This window comes from Scyliorhinus torazame, chromosome 21 (genome assembly GCF_047496885.1).
Source record: "Scyliorhinus torazame isolate Kashiwa2021f chromosome 21, sScyTor2.1, whole genome shotgun sequence".
In the NCBI taxonomy this organism is placed as follows: Eukaryota; Metazoa; Chordata; class Chondrichthyes; order Carcharhiniformes; family Scyliorhinidae; genus Scyliorhinus; species Scyliorhinus torazame.
Window position 1 is genome coordinate 78,440,188 of NC_092727.1, and position 20,435 is coordinate 78,460,622.

Genomic DNA, 20,435 nt, shown 5'->3' on the forward strand with positions numbered 1-20,435 from the left:
TGGGAGAACGAAACACACCGGGCCCTGCTTTGGGCCTGTTTTTATATTAGTTCATAACGAGCCCCAGGCAGGTGGCCTCTGCCCACTACCTGGGGAGCTCGTACCTTTTTCTTAAGAAGGGGTCTCCTGTATAAGATGGTGATGAGGAGGAATTTCTTCTCTCAGAGAGCTATTACTATTTGAAATTCTCTACCCACATGAGCAGTGGAGTCCGGGCCATTGGATATATTCAAGGCTGAGTTGGACAGATCTTTGATAGACAAGGGAGTCAAGGATCATTGGGAGTAACCAGGAAAGTGAAGTTAAGGCCACAATCAGTTCAGGCATGATCTTATTGAATGACGGAGCAGGCTCAAGGGGACGAATGGCCTACTCCTGCTCCTTTGTCTTACGATCGAAGGCCCTCTCATCACAATATAAAAGGCAAAGGTTAAGTCCACAGTCCCAGATGACCAGAGGCTGCTTTCCCTTTGAGGTGGAGAGCTAACTGGTGGTGATTTAACCGGAGGATCACCACACCTCAGGCAAGGGGCAAGGTTGAAAAGGCAGGGCCTTCATGAATAACCTCAGCCGGTACAGGAATTGAACCCCACTGCTGGCCTTGTTCTGTATCACAAACCAGCTGCCAAGCTCACTGAGCTAACTAAACCAGCCACAGTATCTCAAGGAACTGAAATCTGTGGAAAACCGCTCTGACTGAATGCACCAGAGAACATTTTACATGGAGTGTAAATGTACATTTTAAATATAACAAGTAATCGCAAGTGTCATGAGGCACCTCATGAACGATATTAAAAGAAACCGATCGGTCTTGTACTACGGTACATGTAAGGTTAACCCTGAACGGTAATGGAATAAGCTTTTCCAAATTTGAGAAAGAAAGTACATTTTTTGAAAAAATACCAAACCTCTTCAGAGAGACATGCAAGGCGTGGAATTCATTTCCAGGGTTAATGTTGAGATGGGGGCTATGCCAACATTTAAGATTGGATGGACATAGGAAGGAAAGGTTATTGAAGAGATGGTGGAAAAGGAATGTCAGAGTATTTGCACAGAGGGTAAATGCTGACAAGGACTGCCTGGGCTGAATAGCCCATTACCTGCTCGTTATTTCTATGTATAAATCCTGACACAACAGCTATCAGCCAAAGTGAGCTAACATCACATCAATCCAGGCTACAGGTAGGGAATCAATGGAAGTACTAAGATCAGAGAGGTGTTTTCAAAGGATGTGGGCATCACAGACAAGGCGAGAATTTGTTGTCTATCATTTGAATGACGTACTAGCCATTTCAGAGGCACAGGGCAGGATTTTCTGTCCGTTTACGCCGGTGGGATCTTACGGTCCCACCAATGGCGGACCCATGCTGTGGGTTTCGTGGTGGTGAGGGGTGCATTCATCAGGAAACCCTGTTGACCATGGTGGGACCAGAAGATCCTGTCGCCGGCCCTCCGTCACTGCAGAACACACTGCAGAGGGGGAGGAAAATCCCACCCACTGTTGTGGGTCTGGAGTCACATGTAGGCCAGACTGAGTAAGCTCAGCAGATTTCCTTCCCTAAAGGACATCAGTGAACCAGTTGGGTTTTTACAATAATTTTATTGTCACCATTACCAAGACCTTTTAGTTCCAACTATATTAATTGAATTTAAATTCCACCAGCTGCCATTGATGGGATTTGAACCCATGTCCCCAGAGGATTAGCCTTGCCTCCAGAGTACCTGTCCAATGACACTATCACCATGCCACCATCTCCCCACTTGAAGAATAAGGGTGTTAAGGGGAATGAAGAGAGGTCACAAATAGTTTTTTATTAAATAGAACTGAAAAAGGAAAATGCTGGAACATATCCGCCGGACTTTCTGTTCCTGGGTTTTTCTGCTGGAGTTCAACAGGATCATACCTTTGTTTCTCTGACAGATGTAACCATTTCTATCACTCGTGCAGCTCCTGTCGTCCCAGCGCCCAGTGAACTGTGGGTGTAAGGCGTGCCAGATCACTGCACAGTTTACCTGAAATGACAATACAGCAGCTTGGTCCACATGTTAAACTCAATCAGATACATGTCACTAACGTTGGAACAGTACTATGATCCCTCTGAGCAGGAGACCCAGTCACCAAACAGCCGTGTAGAGACTGACCAATTACTGACCGTACCGCTATTACTAACATCGGCCAGACCTCACGGCACCCGATGGCTCAATAATGGATCAACAATAGATACCCCGACAGTCTAACTTACGAACAATGGCTTTGACCTCAACACCTGGGAAGCGAGTGCACTGGAGTGCCCACGATGGCGAGCCCTGTTTCACCAAGGTACAACTGGTTTTGAAGCAGGCCGATTGATGGCGGCCCAAAGGCTTGAGAAGGAAGCGCAAAGCAGGAATTCCTCATTAACCACGGACTGACCGATTGCCGACGTGGAATGTGGATTGTAACTGAGTGTTTTTTCCCCGTTAATGCGATTTCTCCCTTAGGCTTTTACATTTCCTTTTCTACCTCTTTTACCTTGCACTGACTTCACCCTTTTTACAGCCTCCCTCGCTTTCTCTCGCCTTTTCTTTCTCACCCTCGCTCTGCTCCAGGACTCTGTGGCAATCATCCTCCTCGTTTTGAGTGACTGCCAGAAGAAGGAAGAGACTTCAGGTGAGACTTTAAGATGAGCTCTGTCTACCCTCTCAGGCGGATGTGAAATATTCTTCTGAGGAACAGCAGAGGTGCTCCAGAAAGTAGTGACCCTTCAGCCACTCTGATTCTGGGACCTGGCTGTGTGCAAATTGGTGGCTGCATTATTTACATTACAATCGTGATTACCACTCAAAGAAGTATTTTATTGGCTGTGGATCACTTTGGGGTGGCTTGAGGCTATTAAAAGGTGCTATTTAAATGCACGTTCTCCTCTTTAACAGCGATATAATCTTCCATTCTCCCTTGGTACTTTTTCTATTTTATTTCAAGTTTGTTTCCCTTAAACAGAGTCCTTTGTCCTTACTATTCCCCTCTATATTTGTCTAAATCTGCTTTGATCTTCACAGTATTTTTAAACATCTCGTACATGCAGACACTGCATCACAGTGTTTATGGAATGGATAAAGAGCCAGTCTAAAGACCAGCGCGGGGCAGCTTGGAGGCCTCTCGGCAGTGCCCTCTAAGGTTGATCAAGAACAGAAATTCTTCCATTTAAATTGAGAAAGAAACAAGCAAATTAGGAACAGGGTTTGCAAACGTAGCTCAGGGAAGGAGAGGGTTGAGCAGAGTGATGGGGGGGGAAAGCATTCGAGGCCTCCGAGGAGGTGGGGGTGCGGGTGAATGTGGACATTCCTGATATCCAGTCACCTGACGACAGCACCAGGCCAAGAGGGGCAACGTACCAGTTCATTGGCTGCAGAGGAAGTGTGCTGCCCTGAAGGTTCCCCCGGAGCCCAGTTGACGTATTTCAGTGGTTCCTTTTGCAGCCACTGGAAGTCCTTGCTTGTGTCGTGCAACCCGATCCAGAGGTCGAAGGTGATGTTTGGAAGAATGGCTGTGATAAAAGCTGGCATGGAAAATACAAATAGATCAGGATGAGCAATGATAATGAGAAAGTGTGCTGAATCCCAGAGATCCACAGAGTGCTATAGTCGGAATGGGGGTAATTTTGACTTTGTGTAATGGACAACAGCGAATCGGCAATCTCTTTGTCATCTGTCTTCAATTTTGTTGAAGACAAAATTATCCCAAGACAGTTGACAACCTGTGAGGCAAATGTAGCAAAATCTGGGGCTGGGTTCTCCGGTCCTCCAGCCGTGTGTTTCTCGGCCACGGGCCGTTCGCTGGTGTCAGGATTCTCTCTTCCTGCTGCTGGCAAATGGTATTTCCCATCGAAGTCACCCCACGCCACTGGGAATCCAGCAGGCAGGGATGCGTTGCCGGCGGGAACAGATTTACAGTTTGTACAGTTTTACTCACTTTAATGAAGTATTCTTTGAGATTCCCTTGGCTGACCCTGACCTCCGACCCACAATGCTTTGATCACATAGGGCAGTGAACAGTTCCCCAAGTGGTTTCAGTGGTCCGAGGTGAACCTGTTGGTCACTCTGTGCGACCCCACCTCGTGCTCCCTCTCCCTTTTCTAATTGGACAGGTCAGTCACGGGGGACCCTGCATGTGATTAACTCTGAGATTCAAACTCTGGCCACACTCAGGGTTGAAACACTTTAGGAGGCCTTACTTCACATGAATGGATGTGTTGGTGACGAATGGCTGGAGCGTGGAGGCAAGTCATGTGATGAAACCTCCAGGAATACACTTAATCGCAGTTGGCATCCCTAACCATTTGGCTGTAATCCTACAGTGTGAGCAATATTGCACCCACTTAGAGTGTTTACATTCTTCACTTACAGCTTTCTAGAAGGTTTCAGGAGTCGCAATGGACCATTAACTGGTCTGGCAAATCCCCGACTCACAAAACAAAATGCACATCACAGGTTTGCTCTTCTGACTAAAACAAAACTAATAAACTCAAAATATCATATGTGTGGGTGTACATGTGTGCACATCTGGGTGTCACTGCATGTGTATTTCTATTTATCCATGTAAAATAAAAAAGTAAAGTCGCAATAGTCCCAGATGACCATAGGCTGCGTTCCCCTTTGAGGGGGAGAGCTGACTGGTGGTGATTTAACCTGAGGATCACCACACCTCAGGCAAGGGGCAAGGTTGAGAAGACGAGACCTTCCTAAATAACCTCAGCTGGTACGGGAATTGAACCCTTGCTATTGGCCTTGCTCTGCATTGCGAACCAGCTGTCCAGCCAACTGGACCCCATGTGTATCCACATGCACCTACGTGTGTGTGTTCACATATTTGCGCGGTCTGTATTGTGTGTTTGTATGTCCGTATGGCCTCATGCATGTGTTCATGTGAATGTGTGGTGTATCATGCATTAGTGTGCATGTTTGTATGTTTACATGTGTTTGTGTCCATATTCACATGTTCATGAGCTGGTATTTTGTCCGTGCCGGGGATCGGGACCGGAGGTGGCATGTCGGTATGTGGTGGGGGGCTCGAAGAACGCCCCAACAGGTGAGTTGGGGTGTTGGCGCTCGCGAGATCGGGGCGTAACGATCACTTCCTGAACTGAGGAGCTACGCTGAGTGCGGAATCCGGGTGGGGGTTTGGGGGGGGGGGGCCTGTAGAGTGCCGTTAGATAGCGGGGTCGCTCCTGCTGCTACAAGTGCCAGGGACGACCCTGCTAAACCTGCCCAGAACTGACTCCGATTGTTTTTGGTTAGGCAAAGCCTATGTTTGTGTCCATGTGGACCTGTCTTTGTGAGTGTGTTTATACGTCCCTCTTTTTCCAAGTACAGCTTTGAATGCTGAAGCTTCTGACACTATTTCAGTGGCCGGTGCTCGAGAGGGACAGAATGGGGCCAATTGACCAACATCAGAGGCAATTAAATTGAACAAACCCATCAAGGTTGGCAAAATTAAACTAAAGACAGAAGAAAGTAGGTGAAATGTGAATGGACATAGATTGTCAGCTATCGATACCTTGCTCATAATGATTAGAGATTGTTGCTAGCTGCCCTCCTGCTCTCTCACAGGCAGCCTTTCCTTCAATCCAATTAGCACGATCGACTTTAGAATATCCACGTACCTGGAAACACTGCAGGGCAAAGAAAGAGAGGAGTTAGGAGAGGCTGAAGGGTGCAGAGAATGAGAGGGGAGAATTAGGAAGTAAGAATAAAGGAAGTGTTGCTGTTTCGTACCTTTTTGCTCTTTCCTTTGAGACCAGTGTGAAGCAGTAGAGGGATTCACAAGCTGGTTAACAGTCTGACACAATGTGAACACTCCTTCCAGAGCTGTAACTATCCGTAATGATACCAGTTGACAGAGCGGTTAGTCCTATACGCCAGATTTTAAGGACAGGTGAGGATGAATGGGGGAAGGTGCATAGAATGAGGAAGGAGAGAGAGAGGGAGCTGGAAAGAGAAATGAGAATTGGGAAGCTGGTATGAGTGAGAAGAGGCAATGCGGAGCACAAGGGGGGGGGGGGGGGGAGCACAAGGGGGAGATATAGCAAAGGTAAGAGCGAGGAGAGTGACGATAGACGGCAAGCGCATCTTATATTTGCATCTTATTGGCCTCTTTATTGCTCGCATTTTTCCCTTCTCGAAAGGCATCATTTATTATTAGAGGTCAGGTGTACTAGCACTGGATACCTACCCAAATGACAATAGTCTCGGCATGAGCCTTGGAAGTGACCCTCCATTTGAGGGGATATTAACAACTGAGCCTCAAGCTCCAGCAGGAGCAATCCAATATCGTGAGCAGTCAATCCTCTCTCTAACATGGGATACTGAGCAAAGAATGAAGGGCCAAACCTAGCTCGGCCAGGCCAGATACAGAAGACCTCTGCAGAGCTTAGGGCTTACAGGTATCACAAATCAATTTGTCTGCCTCTTGTTAATGTGACAAAACTCTAAATTTACTTTAATCTGCAGCTGGAGGCCGGGAACTCCAGTTCCCAATATCCTCCGTTGTTTTGCATGGGTGCTGGCTGGGAAATGGCACAGTTCATTTATTGTACCTTCTGCAAACCGGCAACTCCTTCTGCATAGGCAAATGGTGCAAAAAAGCAGGTCTGGTGACCAGAACCAGAATGCCAAGTAGGTGCCCAGGGAGCAAGACATGGGAGGGGAGCAGAAAAAAGGTTCCAACCGAGAGCCTGGACCGGCGGTGACCTGCCGGTATGTGGTGGAGTGCAGGGTGGCTCGAGGACGTTGAGAGATCAAGACATCACGATCATTTCCTGCACTGAGGAGTTACGCTCAGTGCATCATCGGGGGTGGGGTTTAAGAGTGCCGTTAGATAGCGGGGTCGCTCCTGCCGCTGCAAGTGCCGGGAATGACCCCATTAATCCCGCCCAGAACCGACTCTGATTGTTTTTGGTTACATCACGCTCTTTATGTCCATGTGGACATGTCTTTGTGAGTGTGTTTATACCTCTCTCCCATATTTCAGCCTTGAATGCTGAAGCTCCTCACACTATTTCAGTGGCGGGTACTCTAGAGGGACAGAATGGGGCCAACTGACCAACATTAGAGGCAACTAAATTGAACATGAAGGTAGCACACTGTTGCTTCACAGCTCCAGGGTCTTAGGTTTAATTCCCGGCTTGTGTCACTGTCAATGTGGAGTCTGCACGTTCTCTTCGTGTCTGCGTGGGTTTCTACCGAGTGCTCCGGTTTCCTCCCACAAGTCCCGAAGGACGTGCTTGTTAGGTGAATTGGACATTCTGAATTTTCCCACAGTGTACCCGAACAGGCGCCAGAGTATGGCGACTAGGGGATTTTCACAGTAACTTCATTGCAGTGTTAATATAAGCCCACTTGTGACAATAATAAAATTTAATTGCTCTGGGGATATGGGTTCAGATTCCACCACGACAGCTGGTTCAAAATTTAAATGAATGAAATCTGAATTATAAAATCTAATAATGACCATGAAACCATTATCAATTGTTGTAAGACTCAGGGTGCGATCTTCACAAAAGGGGACAAAGTCCCCGAGCGAGCGCATTTGGCGTCTCGCTTTCAATACGAGGCCTAAATAAATAAATAAATCATATTTTTATTGTCACAAGTAGGCTTACATTCACACTGCAATGAAGTTACTGTGAAAGAAACGCGCGGCCGAGGCCGCATATAGCCCTGTTTTTTACAACGGGAAGTTCTGCTCGCCGGAACTCCTCACTGTAGCGAGACATCAGGATGCCAAATATCCAAGGTGACGAAAGGAATCGCCGACCTCCCCCCACCAGTCCAAACGTAATATGGGATGGTCCCCCAGCCCACCCCCAGTACCCCTCAACACGCACGGCAGGCAATCCCAGCCTGAATGCGGGTGCAAAATACCAGTTTGGCACCTTGGCAGTGCCAGCCAGGCACCTGGAAGTGACCCTGACAGCTGGCAGTACTACCTGGGCACCTTGGCAATGCCACACTGGCACCCAGGTGGCAGTGCCATGGTGGCAGATTGGCACTGCCAGGGTACCCAGGTGGCACCAGCAGTGCCAGGGCACCACCCTCCCCAAAGGGCATGCAGATGAGGGCCTCCAATCCCATTGATGACCTCCACGAGAGCCGTTCCACCTGGTCTCCGTTTGTGGGGATCAGTCCCAAATGGCGCTCACCCAAGGCCCCCGAAGCGATGGGATTGAATCCCAAAGCCTCAGATACCTCGGGAATCTGCACATTAGAGTGAGGCTTACTGCCTCGCTCTAATATGCAGATTTGCTAAAATGTGATCCCACCCATAGTGGGCAGGATTCCCCTTGCAACGTCTCGCGAGATTGTGTTGAATCTCACAAGGCATTGTGAGCCGGGTAGATCCTGGGAGCGGGGTCTCCCAGCCTTCACTGGCCACACTGTGCCACGGCGAGATGCTTTTCCGGCGCAGCGTGGCCGGTGGATCGTGCCCTCAGTTTTACCAAAGGCTGTTACATTGGACAAGAGTTAACAGTTCAACTCCCTACATAGACGTGATTAGGGAAAGCTGATGCCAACCCAACTGGACAACCCTTTGCTCCCTGACAGTGTTCCTGAAAAGGCACAGATTGTGTCCGAGAATCAGCTGGAAAGCTCAGAAGCTCGATGGGCGATGCTGGTTTAGCCATGGTTCGACCGTTCTTCGCAAATGAACCATTTCATCTGTGCAAACCGATGATGCTGGTGTTCAGTTAAGGCATCTGTTCCAGATTGGTGGCCAAGTGATGAGAATAAATAAATGAATACATGTCTTATTACGAGGCCTACATTTTGTGAGAAAATATTTTCCTAAACAGAGAACTGAACTTGTGAGAAAAAAAAATCCCCTTTATCCCATCCTTACTTGGTCTGGCCTACATGTGACTCCAGCCCCACACTAATGTGGTTGACTCTTAACTGGTCTCTGAAGTGGCCTAGCAGGCCAATCAGTCACAAGGGTAATTAGGGGTGGGCAACAAATGCTGGCCTTGCCAGTCATGTCCACATCCTATAAAAGAAGAAAAAAGTAGCCACTTACTGACCGATCTAAAACAAGTGCTGATTTTATGTGAGGATTTATCAGAGTTTATGGAGCTCCAGGGGTCAGTACATTCAATATGTCGTAAAACAATAGAACTGCTCTTGTACTTCACGATAATACCTTGTTTACAAAAGGGGTCCATCCCCTCGGACAACCCCCAGAATGTGCAGATGGCGGAGGAGGTAAAGGGGGCTTCACCACAGAGCTGTTTGTCCGTTTACATATGTACTGCAGGTTATTCAGGCATCTCTGGTCACCCCACACTTCTGTAATGAGAAAGGAAACGTGTGTGTGAGAGAGGTGGAACGAAAGTGAGCGGAACATTAGATGGATCTTGAAAGAATAAGATTGAGAGGCAAGTGAGGAAGAGAATAAGTGAGAGCAAATGAGAGTGCTAGAGCAGGAATAGGAAAGAATCAGAGAATCTTACAACACAGGTGGAGGGCAATTGGCTCCATGCTCCTCTACTGGTTCCTTGAAAGAGCTAGTCAAGTAATCCCATTAGTCAATTAATCCCGTTAGCCAAATTAATCCCGCTAGCCAATTAATCCTGCTCGCCAATTAATCCCGCTAGCCAATGAATCCCACGAGCCAATAGATCACACTAGCCAATTGATCCCGCTAGCCAATCAATCCTGCTAGCCAATAAATCCCGCTAGCCAATAAATCCCGCGAGCCAATTAATCCCGTTAGCCAATTGACCCCGCTAGCCAATTGATCCCGCTGGCCAATTAATTCCACTGGCCAATTAATTTCACTAGCCAATTGATCCCGCTAGCCAATTAATTCCACTGGCCAATTAATTTCACTAGCCAATTCATCCCGCTAGCCAATTAATTTGACTGGCCAATTAATTTCACTAGCCAATTGATCCCACTAGCCAATTAATTCCACTAGCCAATAAATTCCACTAGCCAATTGATCCCGCTAGCCAATTAACCCCGTTAGTCAATTCATCCCACTAGCCAATTAATTCCACTGGCCAATTAATTTCACTAGCCAATTGATCCCGCTAGCCTATTAATTCCACTAGCCAATAAATTCCACTAGCCAATTGATCCCGCTAGCCAATTAACCCCGTTAGCCAATTAATCCTGCTCGCCAATTAATCCCACTAGCCAATTGATCCCGCTAGCCAATGAATCTCACTATCCAATTGATCACGCTAGCCAATTGATCCCGTTAGCCAATTCATCCCGAATGCCAATTAATCCCGCTAGCCAATTTGGCCCGCTAGCCAATTGACCCCTTTAGACAATTAATCCTGCTAGCCAATTAATCCCGCTAGCCAATAAATCCTGCTAGCCCATGAATCCCACTAGCCAATAAATCCCGCTAGCCAATTGATCTCGCTAGCCAATCAATCCTGCTAGCCAATAAATCCCGCTAGCCAATTAATCCCGTTAGCCAATTGAGCCTGCTAGCCAATTGGTCCCGCTAGCCAATTAATTCCACTAACCAATTAATTTCACTAGCCAATTGATCCCACTAGCCAATTAATTCCACTAGCCAATAAATTCCACTAGCCAATTGATCCCGCTAGCCAATTAACCCCGTTAGTCAATTCATCCCACTAGCCAATTAATTCCACTGGCCAATTAATTTCACTAGCCAATTGATCCCACTAGCCAATTAATTCCACTAGCCAATAAATTCCACTAGCCAATTGATCCCGCTAGCCAATTAACCCCGTTAGTCAATTCATCCCGCGAGCCAATTAATCCCACTAGTCAATTAATCCCATTAGCCAAATTAATCCCGATAGCCAATTAATCCTGCTCGCCAATTAATCCCACTAGCCAATTAATCCCGCTAGCCAATGAATCTCACTAGCCAATTGATCACGCTAGCCAATTGATCCCGTTAGCCAATTCATCCCGAATGCCAATTAATCCCGCTAGCCAATTTGGCCCGCTAGCCAATTGACCCCTTTAGACAATTAATCCTGCTAGCCAATTAATCCCGCTAGCCAATAAATCCTGCTAGCCCATGACTCCCACTAGCCAATAAATCCCGCTAGCCAATTGATCTCGCTAGCCAATCAATCCTGCTAGCCAATAAATCCCGCTAGCCAATTAATCCCGTTAGCCAATTGACCCTGCTAGCCAATTGGTCCCGCTAGCCAATTAATTCCACTAACCAATTAATTTCACTAGCCAATTGATCCCACTAGCCAATTAAATCCACTAGCCAATTGATCTCACTAGCCAATTAATTCCACTAGCCAATAAATCCCGCTAGCCAATTGATCCCGCTAGCCAATTGATCCCGCTAGCCAATTCATCCCGTGAGCCAATTAACCCCACTAGTCAATTAATCCCATTAGCCAAATTAATCCCGATAGCCAATTAATCCCGCTTCGCCAATTAATCCCACTAGCCAATTAATCCCGTTAGCCAATTGATCCCGCTAGCCAATTGATCCCGCCCGCTAGCCAATTGTTCCCGCTAGCCAATTGATCCCGCTAGCCAATTAATCCCGTTAGCCAATTCATTTCTTAAGATAATTAACCCCACTAGTCAATTAATCCCATTAGCCAAATTAATCCTGATAGCCAATTTATCCTGCTCGCCAATTAATCCCACTAGCCAATTAATCACGCTAGCCAATTGTTCCCGCTAGCCAATTGATCCCGTATGTCAATTAATCCTGCTAGCCAATTAACCCCGTTAGACAATAAATCCCACTGCCAGTTTATCCTGCTAGCCAATGATCCCGCTAGCCAATTAATCCCACTAGCCAATTGATCCCGCTAGCCAATACATCCCGCTAGCCAATTAACCCCGCTAGCCAATAAATCCCGTTAGCCAATTAATCCCACTAGCCAATTAATCCCACTAGCCAATTAATCCCACTAGCCAATTAATCCGGCAAACCAGTTAATCCCACAAGCCAGTTAATCCCGCAAACCAATTAGTCCCACTAGCCTATTAATCCCACTAGCCAATTAATCCCGCTAGCCAATTAATCCCACTAGCCAATAATCCCGCTAGCCAATTAATCCCACTAGCCAATAATCCCGCTAGCCAAGGGCAGCACGGTGGCGCAATGGGTTATTCCTGCTGCCTCACGGCACCGAGGTCCCAGGTTCGATCCCGGCTCTGGGTGATTGTCCGTGTGGAGTTTGCACATTCTCCCTGTGTCTGCGTGGGTTTCGCCCCCACAACCCAAGGATGTGCAGGGTAGGTGGATTGGCCAGGCTAAATTGCCCCTTAATTGGAAAACATTAATTGGGTACTCTAAATTTTTTTTTAAAATTAATAATAATAATCCCGCTAGCCAATAATCCCGCTAGCCAATTAGTCCCGCTAGCCAATTGATCCCGCTGGCCAATTAATCCCACTAGCCAATTAATCTCGCTAGCCAATTAATCCCGCATGTCAATTAATCTTGCTAGCCAATTAATCCCACTAGCCAATTAACTCTGCTAGCCAATTAATCCCGCTAGCCAATTGATCCTGCTAGCCAATTAGTGAACAAGATTGAATGAGAAAACACGAGAAACTGAGACACATCACATTTACTCACTTTAAAACCATAAATCATAATTAAAATAATGAAATTTGAAGCATAAATGTTTTTAAAGGTCTGGTCATGTTAGTAGCTTGTTCAGAGGGCCACTGGAAATTAGTTGACAATCTTGTTAAATTGACAGCGCATGAACACAATGAGTATTCTGTGTCTTTGTTATGAAAATTACATCTCACCTTGTTAGCACTTCCCCACCTTAAGAAAAGAATGCCAAATATTCCTTCATGATGAAAGTGTCCCTTTAAGATGGACAGGGAATTTCCTGTGAGACTACAAGGTCAGGACGCTGTTTCTCTGTCGGGCTCACGTCAATTGCTGCCTTGGAGTTTGATATTAAAAGGGCGGGAAATTATGAAACCTGTGACTGTGACTCTATTGATAATTTAAATGTCATCTCCAGTTTACCACTTTGAGAAAAAAAGCACCGGCTCCTCATTAACGTCAACCAATGCCTCTGTAATCGTTCCATTTGCACTGGGTGAAATGACTGACTTATTGCCGTCCAGTTAGATTGGGAGCTCTTCCCTCCCTGGTGGGGTTGATGGAGTTCAGCTACGTGGAGAGACTGGACTAGCTGGGCTCGTCATCCTTACAGCACAGACGGTTAAGAAGAGATTTGACAGGGGCAGTCCAAATCACCACTGGTTTTGATAGACTAAATGTGTAGTGGCAAAAGGGTCAGTAGCCAGAGGGGCAGATTTAAGGTGATGGCCAAAGGAACCAGGGATGACTTGAGGAAACATTTTTTACACAGCGGGTTGTTGTGATATGTGACACGCTGCCTGAAAGGGTGGAAGGAGCAGATTCAATAGCAACATGAAGAAAACAATTGGATAAACGTTTGAAGGGGAAAATATGCAGGGCTAAGAGGAACGAGCAGGGGAGTAGGATTAATTGGATAGCCAATCTACTAAAGTGCCGACACAGACCCAAAGGGCCGAATAGCCTCTTTCGGTGTTGTATCATTAAATGATGGTGAAGTTGGGTGGGGCACGGTGGCACCATGGTTAGCACTGCTGCTTCAAAGCACCCAGGGACCCGGATTCAAATCCAGCCTTGGATGACTGTGTGAAGTTTGCATTTTCTCCGTGTCGGTGTGGGTTTACGCTGGGAGCTCCGGCTTCCTCCCACAGTCCAAAAATGTGCAGATTAGGTGGATTGGCCATGATATAAATTGCCCCTCAAGGGCGAAGGAAGGGGCCATCTGGGATGGGCTAGGTACAGAGTGGAATTAAAGGGGCAGGAGTTAAGTGGAGAAGATAACGGACGGTAGAGGGGATTGGAGGCGCAAGCCTCCGGTAAGGGTGGTAACATGGAAGGTCTGGGGACTGAATGGGCCGGTTAAAAGGTCGCGGGTGTTCGCGCACCTCAGGAGCTTGAAAGCGGGGGTGGTCTTTTTGCAGGTGACACTCCTCTGTGTGAAGGACCAGATTAGGTTAAGGAAGGGGTGGGTCGGGCAGGTTTTTCACTCGGGGTTTGATTCAAAATCGAGGGGTGTGGCATGAGCAAAATGAGCAAAAAAATGGGATTTGTGAGTGCGAAGGAGGTGAGGGATCCGGGTGGGAGATATGTGATTGTGAGTGGGGTATTGGAAGGGGCACCGGTAGTGTTGGTAAATGTGTATGCCCCAAATTGGGATGATGTGGGTTTTATGAGGGAGTTGCTGGCAGCAATCCTGGATTTGGCCACGTACCAGTTGATCATGGGAGGAGATTTTAACTGTGTCCTAGAGCCGAGGGTGGATAGATCGAGCCCCAGGTCGATGGGTAGAGTACGAATGGCAAGGGAGCTGGGGGGGTTTATGGAGAGGATGGGTATGGTGGATCCATGGTGCTTTCAGAACCCAGGGGGAAGGGAGTATTCCTTCTTTTCACACGTCTATAAGGTGTATTCGAGGATTGATTATTTTGTAGTGAGTCGAGAGATTTTGGTTGGGGTGGAGGGGGCAGAGTATGCGGGGATAGTTATCTCGGACCATGCACCCCACTGGCTGGATATTCAGTTCAGTACGGGACGAGAGCAGAGGCCGGGTGGAGGTTTGACTCAGGGTGTTGGTGGATGGAAGTTTTTGTGATAAGGTGCGGTTGGCGATTAGGGATTATGTGGAGTTCAATCAGAATGGGGAGGTGTCGGCGGGCATTTTTTGGAAAGCACTGAAGGCAGTGGTCCGGGGAGAAATTATCTCATTTACGGTACGTGCGAATAAGGAAAGGAGGGCGGAACATGACCGTCTAGTGAGCGACACAGTGGAGGTGGACAGGGAATATTTGAGGGTGTACACCGTGGAGGAATTGGCGATGAGGAAAACGTTGCAGGGACAATTTGACAGGCTGACAAGAGGGAGGGCAGTAGGGCAACTGCATAGGGCAAGAGGGATGCAATATGAGTATGGGGAGAAGGCGAGCCGCATGCTGGCGCGCCACCTGCGGAGGCAGGCTGCGTCCAGGGAAATATTGAAGATCCGGACTGAAGCTGGGGATGTGGTGTCAGAGCCAGGGAAGATAAATGAGACATTTGGAGAGTATTACCAGGGACTTTATGAGGCAGACCCAGGAGAAGAGGAGGGGGACATGGGGTGGTTTCTGGACAAGCTGGAATTTCCCCAGGTGGAGGAAGCAAAGAGGCAGGCATTGGAGGAGCCCCTGGGGCTGAGGGAGGTGCTGGATAGTATCAGGGGTATGAAGTCGGGGAAGGCCCCTGGGCCGGATGGGTACCCGGCAGAATTTTATAAGGAATTTGCGGCGGACCTGGCACCACATCTGTTGGGGGCGTGTAATGAAGCACTGGAGAAGGGGGATTTGCCGGAGACGATGAAGCAGGCAGTAATCACACTAATCCCCAAAAAAGGGAAGGATCCGGTGAAATGTGGGTCGTATAGACCCATATCGCTATTGAACACGGATGTGAAAGTATTGGCTAAGTTGTTGGCGGGGAGGATGGAGGATTGTGTCCCGGGGGTGGTTGCAGAAGATCAAACAGGCTTCGTGAAGGGCAGGCAGCTCGCGACTAATATAAGACGGCTGTTGAATGTGGTGATGAATCCGTCGAGAGCTCTGGTACCGGAAGCGGTGGTGTCCATGGACGCGGAGAAAGCATTTGATCGGGTGGAGTGGCGGTACTTGTTCGAAGTTTTGTGAAGGTTTGGGTTTGGGCCGAGATTTGTGGCATTGGTGCGGTTGCTGTATGTAGCACCAAGGGCGAGGGTGAGGACGAATGATATGAGCTCATGAAGCTTTGACTTACACATGGGTACGAGACAGGGGTGCCCGCTGTCGCCACTGCTGTTTACGCTGGCCATAGAGCCGTTGGCGATGACTCTCAGGCGGTCGGCAGAGTGGCAGGGGATAATGAGGGGACAGAAGGAGCATCGGGTGTCGCTCTATGCCGATGACCTCCTGCTGTATGTTTCGGATCCGTTGGAGAGTATGGGAAGGATTATGGGCCTGTTGGGGAGGTTTGGAGGGTTCTCAGGATACAAGCTGAATGTCGGGAAAAGCGAGGTATTCCCGGTGAATGAGCTGGCACAGCGGGCTAATTTAGGGGGGATGCCATTTATGGTAGCGAGGGATAGGTTTAGGTACTTGGGGATTCAGGTAGCGAGGGAATGGACAGGGCTCCATAAGTGGAACTTAACAAAGCTGGTGGAGGAGGCCAGGGAGGATCTTAGGAGGTGCGATATACTGCACTTAACTTTGGCGGGGAGGGTCCAAGTGGTGAAAATGAATATTCTGCCGAGGTTCTTGTTTATCTTTCAGGTTCTCCCAATCTTTATACCAAAGGCCTTTTTTCGGAAAGTGGACACAATCATCTCTGACTTTGTATGGGCGGGGAAGGTGCAGAGGGTGGGGAGGATTCTGCTACAGAGGCAGCAGGGGGGGTTGGCGTTGCCAAACTTGCTTCATTATTATTGGGCGGTGAATGTGGACAAGGTGTGGAGGTGGTGGGAAGGAGAATGGATAGAGTGGGTTCGGATGGAGGGGGAATCTTGTAAGGGGTCTAGTTTGAGGGCTATGGTGACGGCAGCTTTGCCAATGGCTCCGAGTCGGTATTCAGGGAGCCCAGTGGTGCAGTCCACAGTGAAGATATGGAATCAGCTGAGGAGGCATTTTAGGGTGGAAGGGATGTCGGTGCTAACGCCGCTGTGCGAGAATCATGGGTTTGAGCCAGGGGGGATGGATAGTGTATACAGGAGGTGGAGGGAAGTGGGGCTGGTCAAGGTGAGGGATCTGTATTTGGAGGAAGGGTTCGCCAGTCTGGGGGAGCTAAGGGAGAGGGTAGAGCTGCCGAAGGGTAGTGAGTTCAGGTATCTACAGATTAGGGACTTTGCACGAAAGGTCTGGAAGGGGTTCCCTAAATTGTCGGGATACACCCTGCTGGAGCGACTGCAGCTTCCGGATGTGGAAGGGGAGGGAAGAATTGGGGATATATATAAGTGGCTGGGGAAACAGGGGGTGGTGAAGATCAAGGAGAAATGGGAAGCAGAGTTGGGAATGGAGATCAATTGGGGAGTATGGAGTGAGGCACTGCGAAGGGTAAACGGGACCTCCTCTTGTGCAAGGATGAGCTTGATACAGTTTAAGGTGGTGCACAGAGTGCATATGACTCGGGCGAGAGTGAGTGGGTTCTTTCAGGGAGTAGGAGATGAGTGTGAGAGGTGTGGGCGGGGGCCAGCGAATCATGCGCACATGTTTTGGAATTGTGAAAAATTGGGAAGGTTCTGGGCGGGAGTGTTCGCGGTCTTAGCCAGGATAGTGGAGGAGGAGGTGGACCCGGACCCTTTGGTGGCGATATTTGGGGTCTCCGAGAAGCCGGAGCTCATGGAGAGGAGGAAGGCCGATGTCATGGCCTTCGCCTCTCTGATTGCACGATGGCGAATTTTGCTGGAGTGGCGGTCGGCATCGCCACCGGGGGTAGCAGCATGAATAGGTGGCCTGTATGACTTCCTGCGGTTAGAGAAGATAAAGTATGAGTTAAGGGGCTTCGCAGGGGAGTTTGAGAAAAGGTGGGGGATGTTTGTGACCATGTTTGAGGGGGGGGGGGGGGGGGGGGGGGGTGATGGGGGGGGGGGGTGAAAAAGGACGAAAGTCTGTACAAACTGTATAGTTGATTGTTGGGAAGAATGTTTCCCGGGGTGTTTATTTGCTGTAACCTACTTTGATACAAGTTTGAATAAATTGCGTTTAAAAAAGAAAATGATAGAAATTGCCCCTTAGTGTCCAAAGATGTGCCGGTTAGGTGGGGTTACAGAGATAGAGTGGGGGATTGGGCCTCGGTGGGTGCTCTTTCAGAGGGTCGGTGCATACTCGATGGGCCAAATGGCTTCCTTTGACACTGTAGAAATTCTATGGTTTCACGTGATTACTTCAGTTAAATGCATTACCTTGTCCTTTTCACAATGTTGTTTGTGGGACCATGCTCTGTACAACTTGGATTTGCATTTCCTGCACTACGTGATTGCACTTCTAAACCATCCCATTAACTGTAAAGTAGTTTGGATGTGCTATATAAAAGAGGGTGCGGTAGCTCTGTTGGCTGGACAGCTGGTTCGTGATGCAGAGCGGGGCCAACAGCGTGGATTCATTCCCATATCAGCTGAGGTTATTCATGAAGGCCCCGTTTCTCAACCTTGCCCCTCGCCTGAGGTGTGTTGACCCTCAGGTTAAATCATTACCAGTCAGCTCTCAAAGGGGACAGCAGCCTATGGGACTGTGGTGACATTGTTTACATTTTATAAATGGAAGTTCTTTCTTCCTTATGCAAGATGCTTTCCTGCACAGAGTAGAGAGGCTCGGTGTGAGTGGACTCAAACTAATTATCCATTGGGCATTGACCATCGGTCTGGGTCAAGCGGGACAAGAAAGGGGGAGCAGTGAGGCCTCAAGCTGAGGCCCCTTAGGCAAGGAGGTGCCAGAGGTTGCCCTACCCTTGATTATTTAAAAAAAAATATTTTTAAAAAATTAAAACAACAAACATTACAGCTTTACAAGACCAAATGGTAAAAATACTAAATTTGCGTTAGAGAAACTGGGTACCCTCATCTCTGTACCAACGTACGGTGGGGTGGGTGTCGGATATTCCCCTGGTAGTTTCCAATGGGTGATTTGGGGCTGGTTTAGCTTAGTTGGCTGTACAAATTGTCCGTGATGAAGAGCGAGGCCAGCAGCGCGGGTTCAATTTCCGTACTGGCTGAGGTTGTCCATGCCCGCCCGTTGTGGCGGCTGGATGTGGGACTGCCCTCTCAATCTTGCCCCTCGCCTGAGGTGTAATGATCCTCAGGTTATATCACCACCAGTCAGCTCTCCCCCTCAAAGGGAAAAGCAACCTATGGTCATCTGGGGCTATGGCGGCTTTACCTTTGCCTATAACAGCAATGAGCCACGATTGGACCTTACGTTCACCCAGAAAGCGCCTGACCAAAACGTTAACCTGGCGACAAGTAACAGCTTCGGAGCTGAGGAATTTCTATCCACTTGCAGGGTTTGGGAATTAAACAGTTATTGACACCTTCCACCATAGCACCTGAAATTCAAAAAAGGGTTCTCATTCCCTTAATGGGCAGTGACTTTACAATCACCAGCTTCAGGTTATATATACACAATGAGGAAATCCCTTGAACCAACCCTGATACATACACCTGTGCTGGTACTCTGCTCCTGTGTGACCCGAGGCAGTGCCTCTCATCAGGTGGTCCAATTGTGACAGGTTTGCGTCACTCGAGGCGCATTCCGGACCTGGAGATAGGAGGCCTGATAATGGGAGGGGACTTCAATACAGTGTTGGATCCAGCACTGGACCGCTCCAAATCAAGGACTGGAAAGAGGCCGGCGGCGGCCAAGGTACTTAGGGGGTTTATGGATCAGATGGGGGGAGTGGACCCATGGCGGTTTGCAAGGCTGCAGGCCAGGGAATTTTCTTTCTTCTCCCATGTACACAAAGCCTACTCCCGGATAGATTTCTTTGTTCTGGGTAGGGCGCTCATCCCGAGGGTGGAGGGGACGGAGTATTCGGCTATAGCCGTTTCGGACCATGCCCCGCACTGGGTGGAACTGGAGCTGGGAGAGGAGAGGGACCAACGCCCGTTGTGGCGGCTGGATGTGGGACTGCTGGCGGACGAGGTGGTGTGTGGGAAGGTGAGGGGGTGTATCGAAAGGTACTTGGAGGCCAACGACAACGGGGAGGTGCGGGTGGGGGTGGTATGGGAGGCGTTGAAGGCGGTGATCAGGGGAGAGCTAATTTCCATTAGGGCTCATAGGGAGAAGACAGAGGGTATGGAAAGGGAGAGGTTAGTGGGGGAGATTTTGAGAGTGGACAGGAGATACGTAGAGGCCCCGGAGGAAAGATTACTTGGGGAAAGACGACGACTCCAGACAGAGTTTGACCTGTTGACCACAGGGAAGGCGGAGGCACAGTGGAGGAAAGGGGGCGACCTACGAAGTATGGGGAAAAGGCTAGTCGGATGCTGGCACACCAGCTCCGTAAAAGGATGGCAGCGAGGGAAATAGGGGGAGTCAAAGATGGAAGGGGAGCCACGGTTCGGAGTGCAACAAAAATAAACGAGGTATTCAAGGCCTTTTATGAAGAGCTGTACAGATCCCAGCCCCCAGCGGGGGAAGAGGGGATACCTAGATCAGCTGAGATTCCCGAGGGTGGAGGAGAAAGAGGTAGCTGGTTTGGGGGCACCAATTGGGTTGGAGGAGCTGACCAAGGGTTTGGGGAGCATGCAGGCGGGGAAGGCCCCAGGACCGGGCGGATTCCCGGTAGTGTTCTACAGGAAGTGCGCAGACCTGTTGGCCCCGCTACTGGTGAGGACCTTTAATGAGGCAAGAGAGGAGGGGACCCTGCCCCCGAC

General features: G+C 48.8%; 1 protein-coding gene across 3 annotated transcripts in view; it reads right to left on the reverse strand.

The window, feature by feature from the left end:
• Positions 1 to 20,435, reverse strand: part of mrc2 (mannose receptor, C-type 2) — a 603,955-nt gene that overhangs the window by 55,368 nt on the left and 528,152 nt on the right. For all 3 annotated transcript variants that reach the window (XM_072486972.1, XM_072486974.1, XM_072486973.1), the window contains 4 exons: positions 9,176 to 9,321; positions 5,537 to 5,651; positions 3,376 to 3,539; positions 1,905 to 2,013 (listed from right to left, as the gene is read on the reverse strand). In XM_072486972.1, the coding sequence (XP_072343073.1) occupies positions 1,905 to 2,013; positions 3,376 to 3,539; positions 5,537 to 5,651; positions 9,176 to 9,321 (534 nt within the window). The remainder of the gene's footprint in view (positions 1 to 1,904; positions 2,014 to 3,375; positions 3,540 to 5,536; positions 5,652 to 9,175; positions 9,322 to 20,435) is intronic.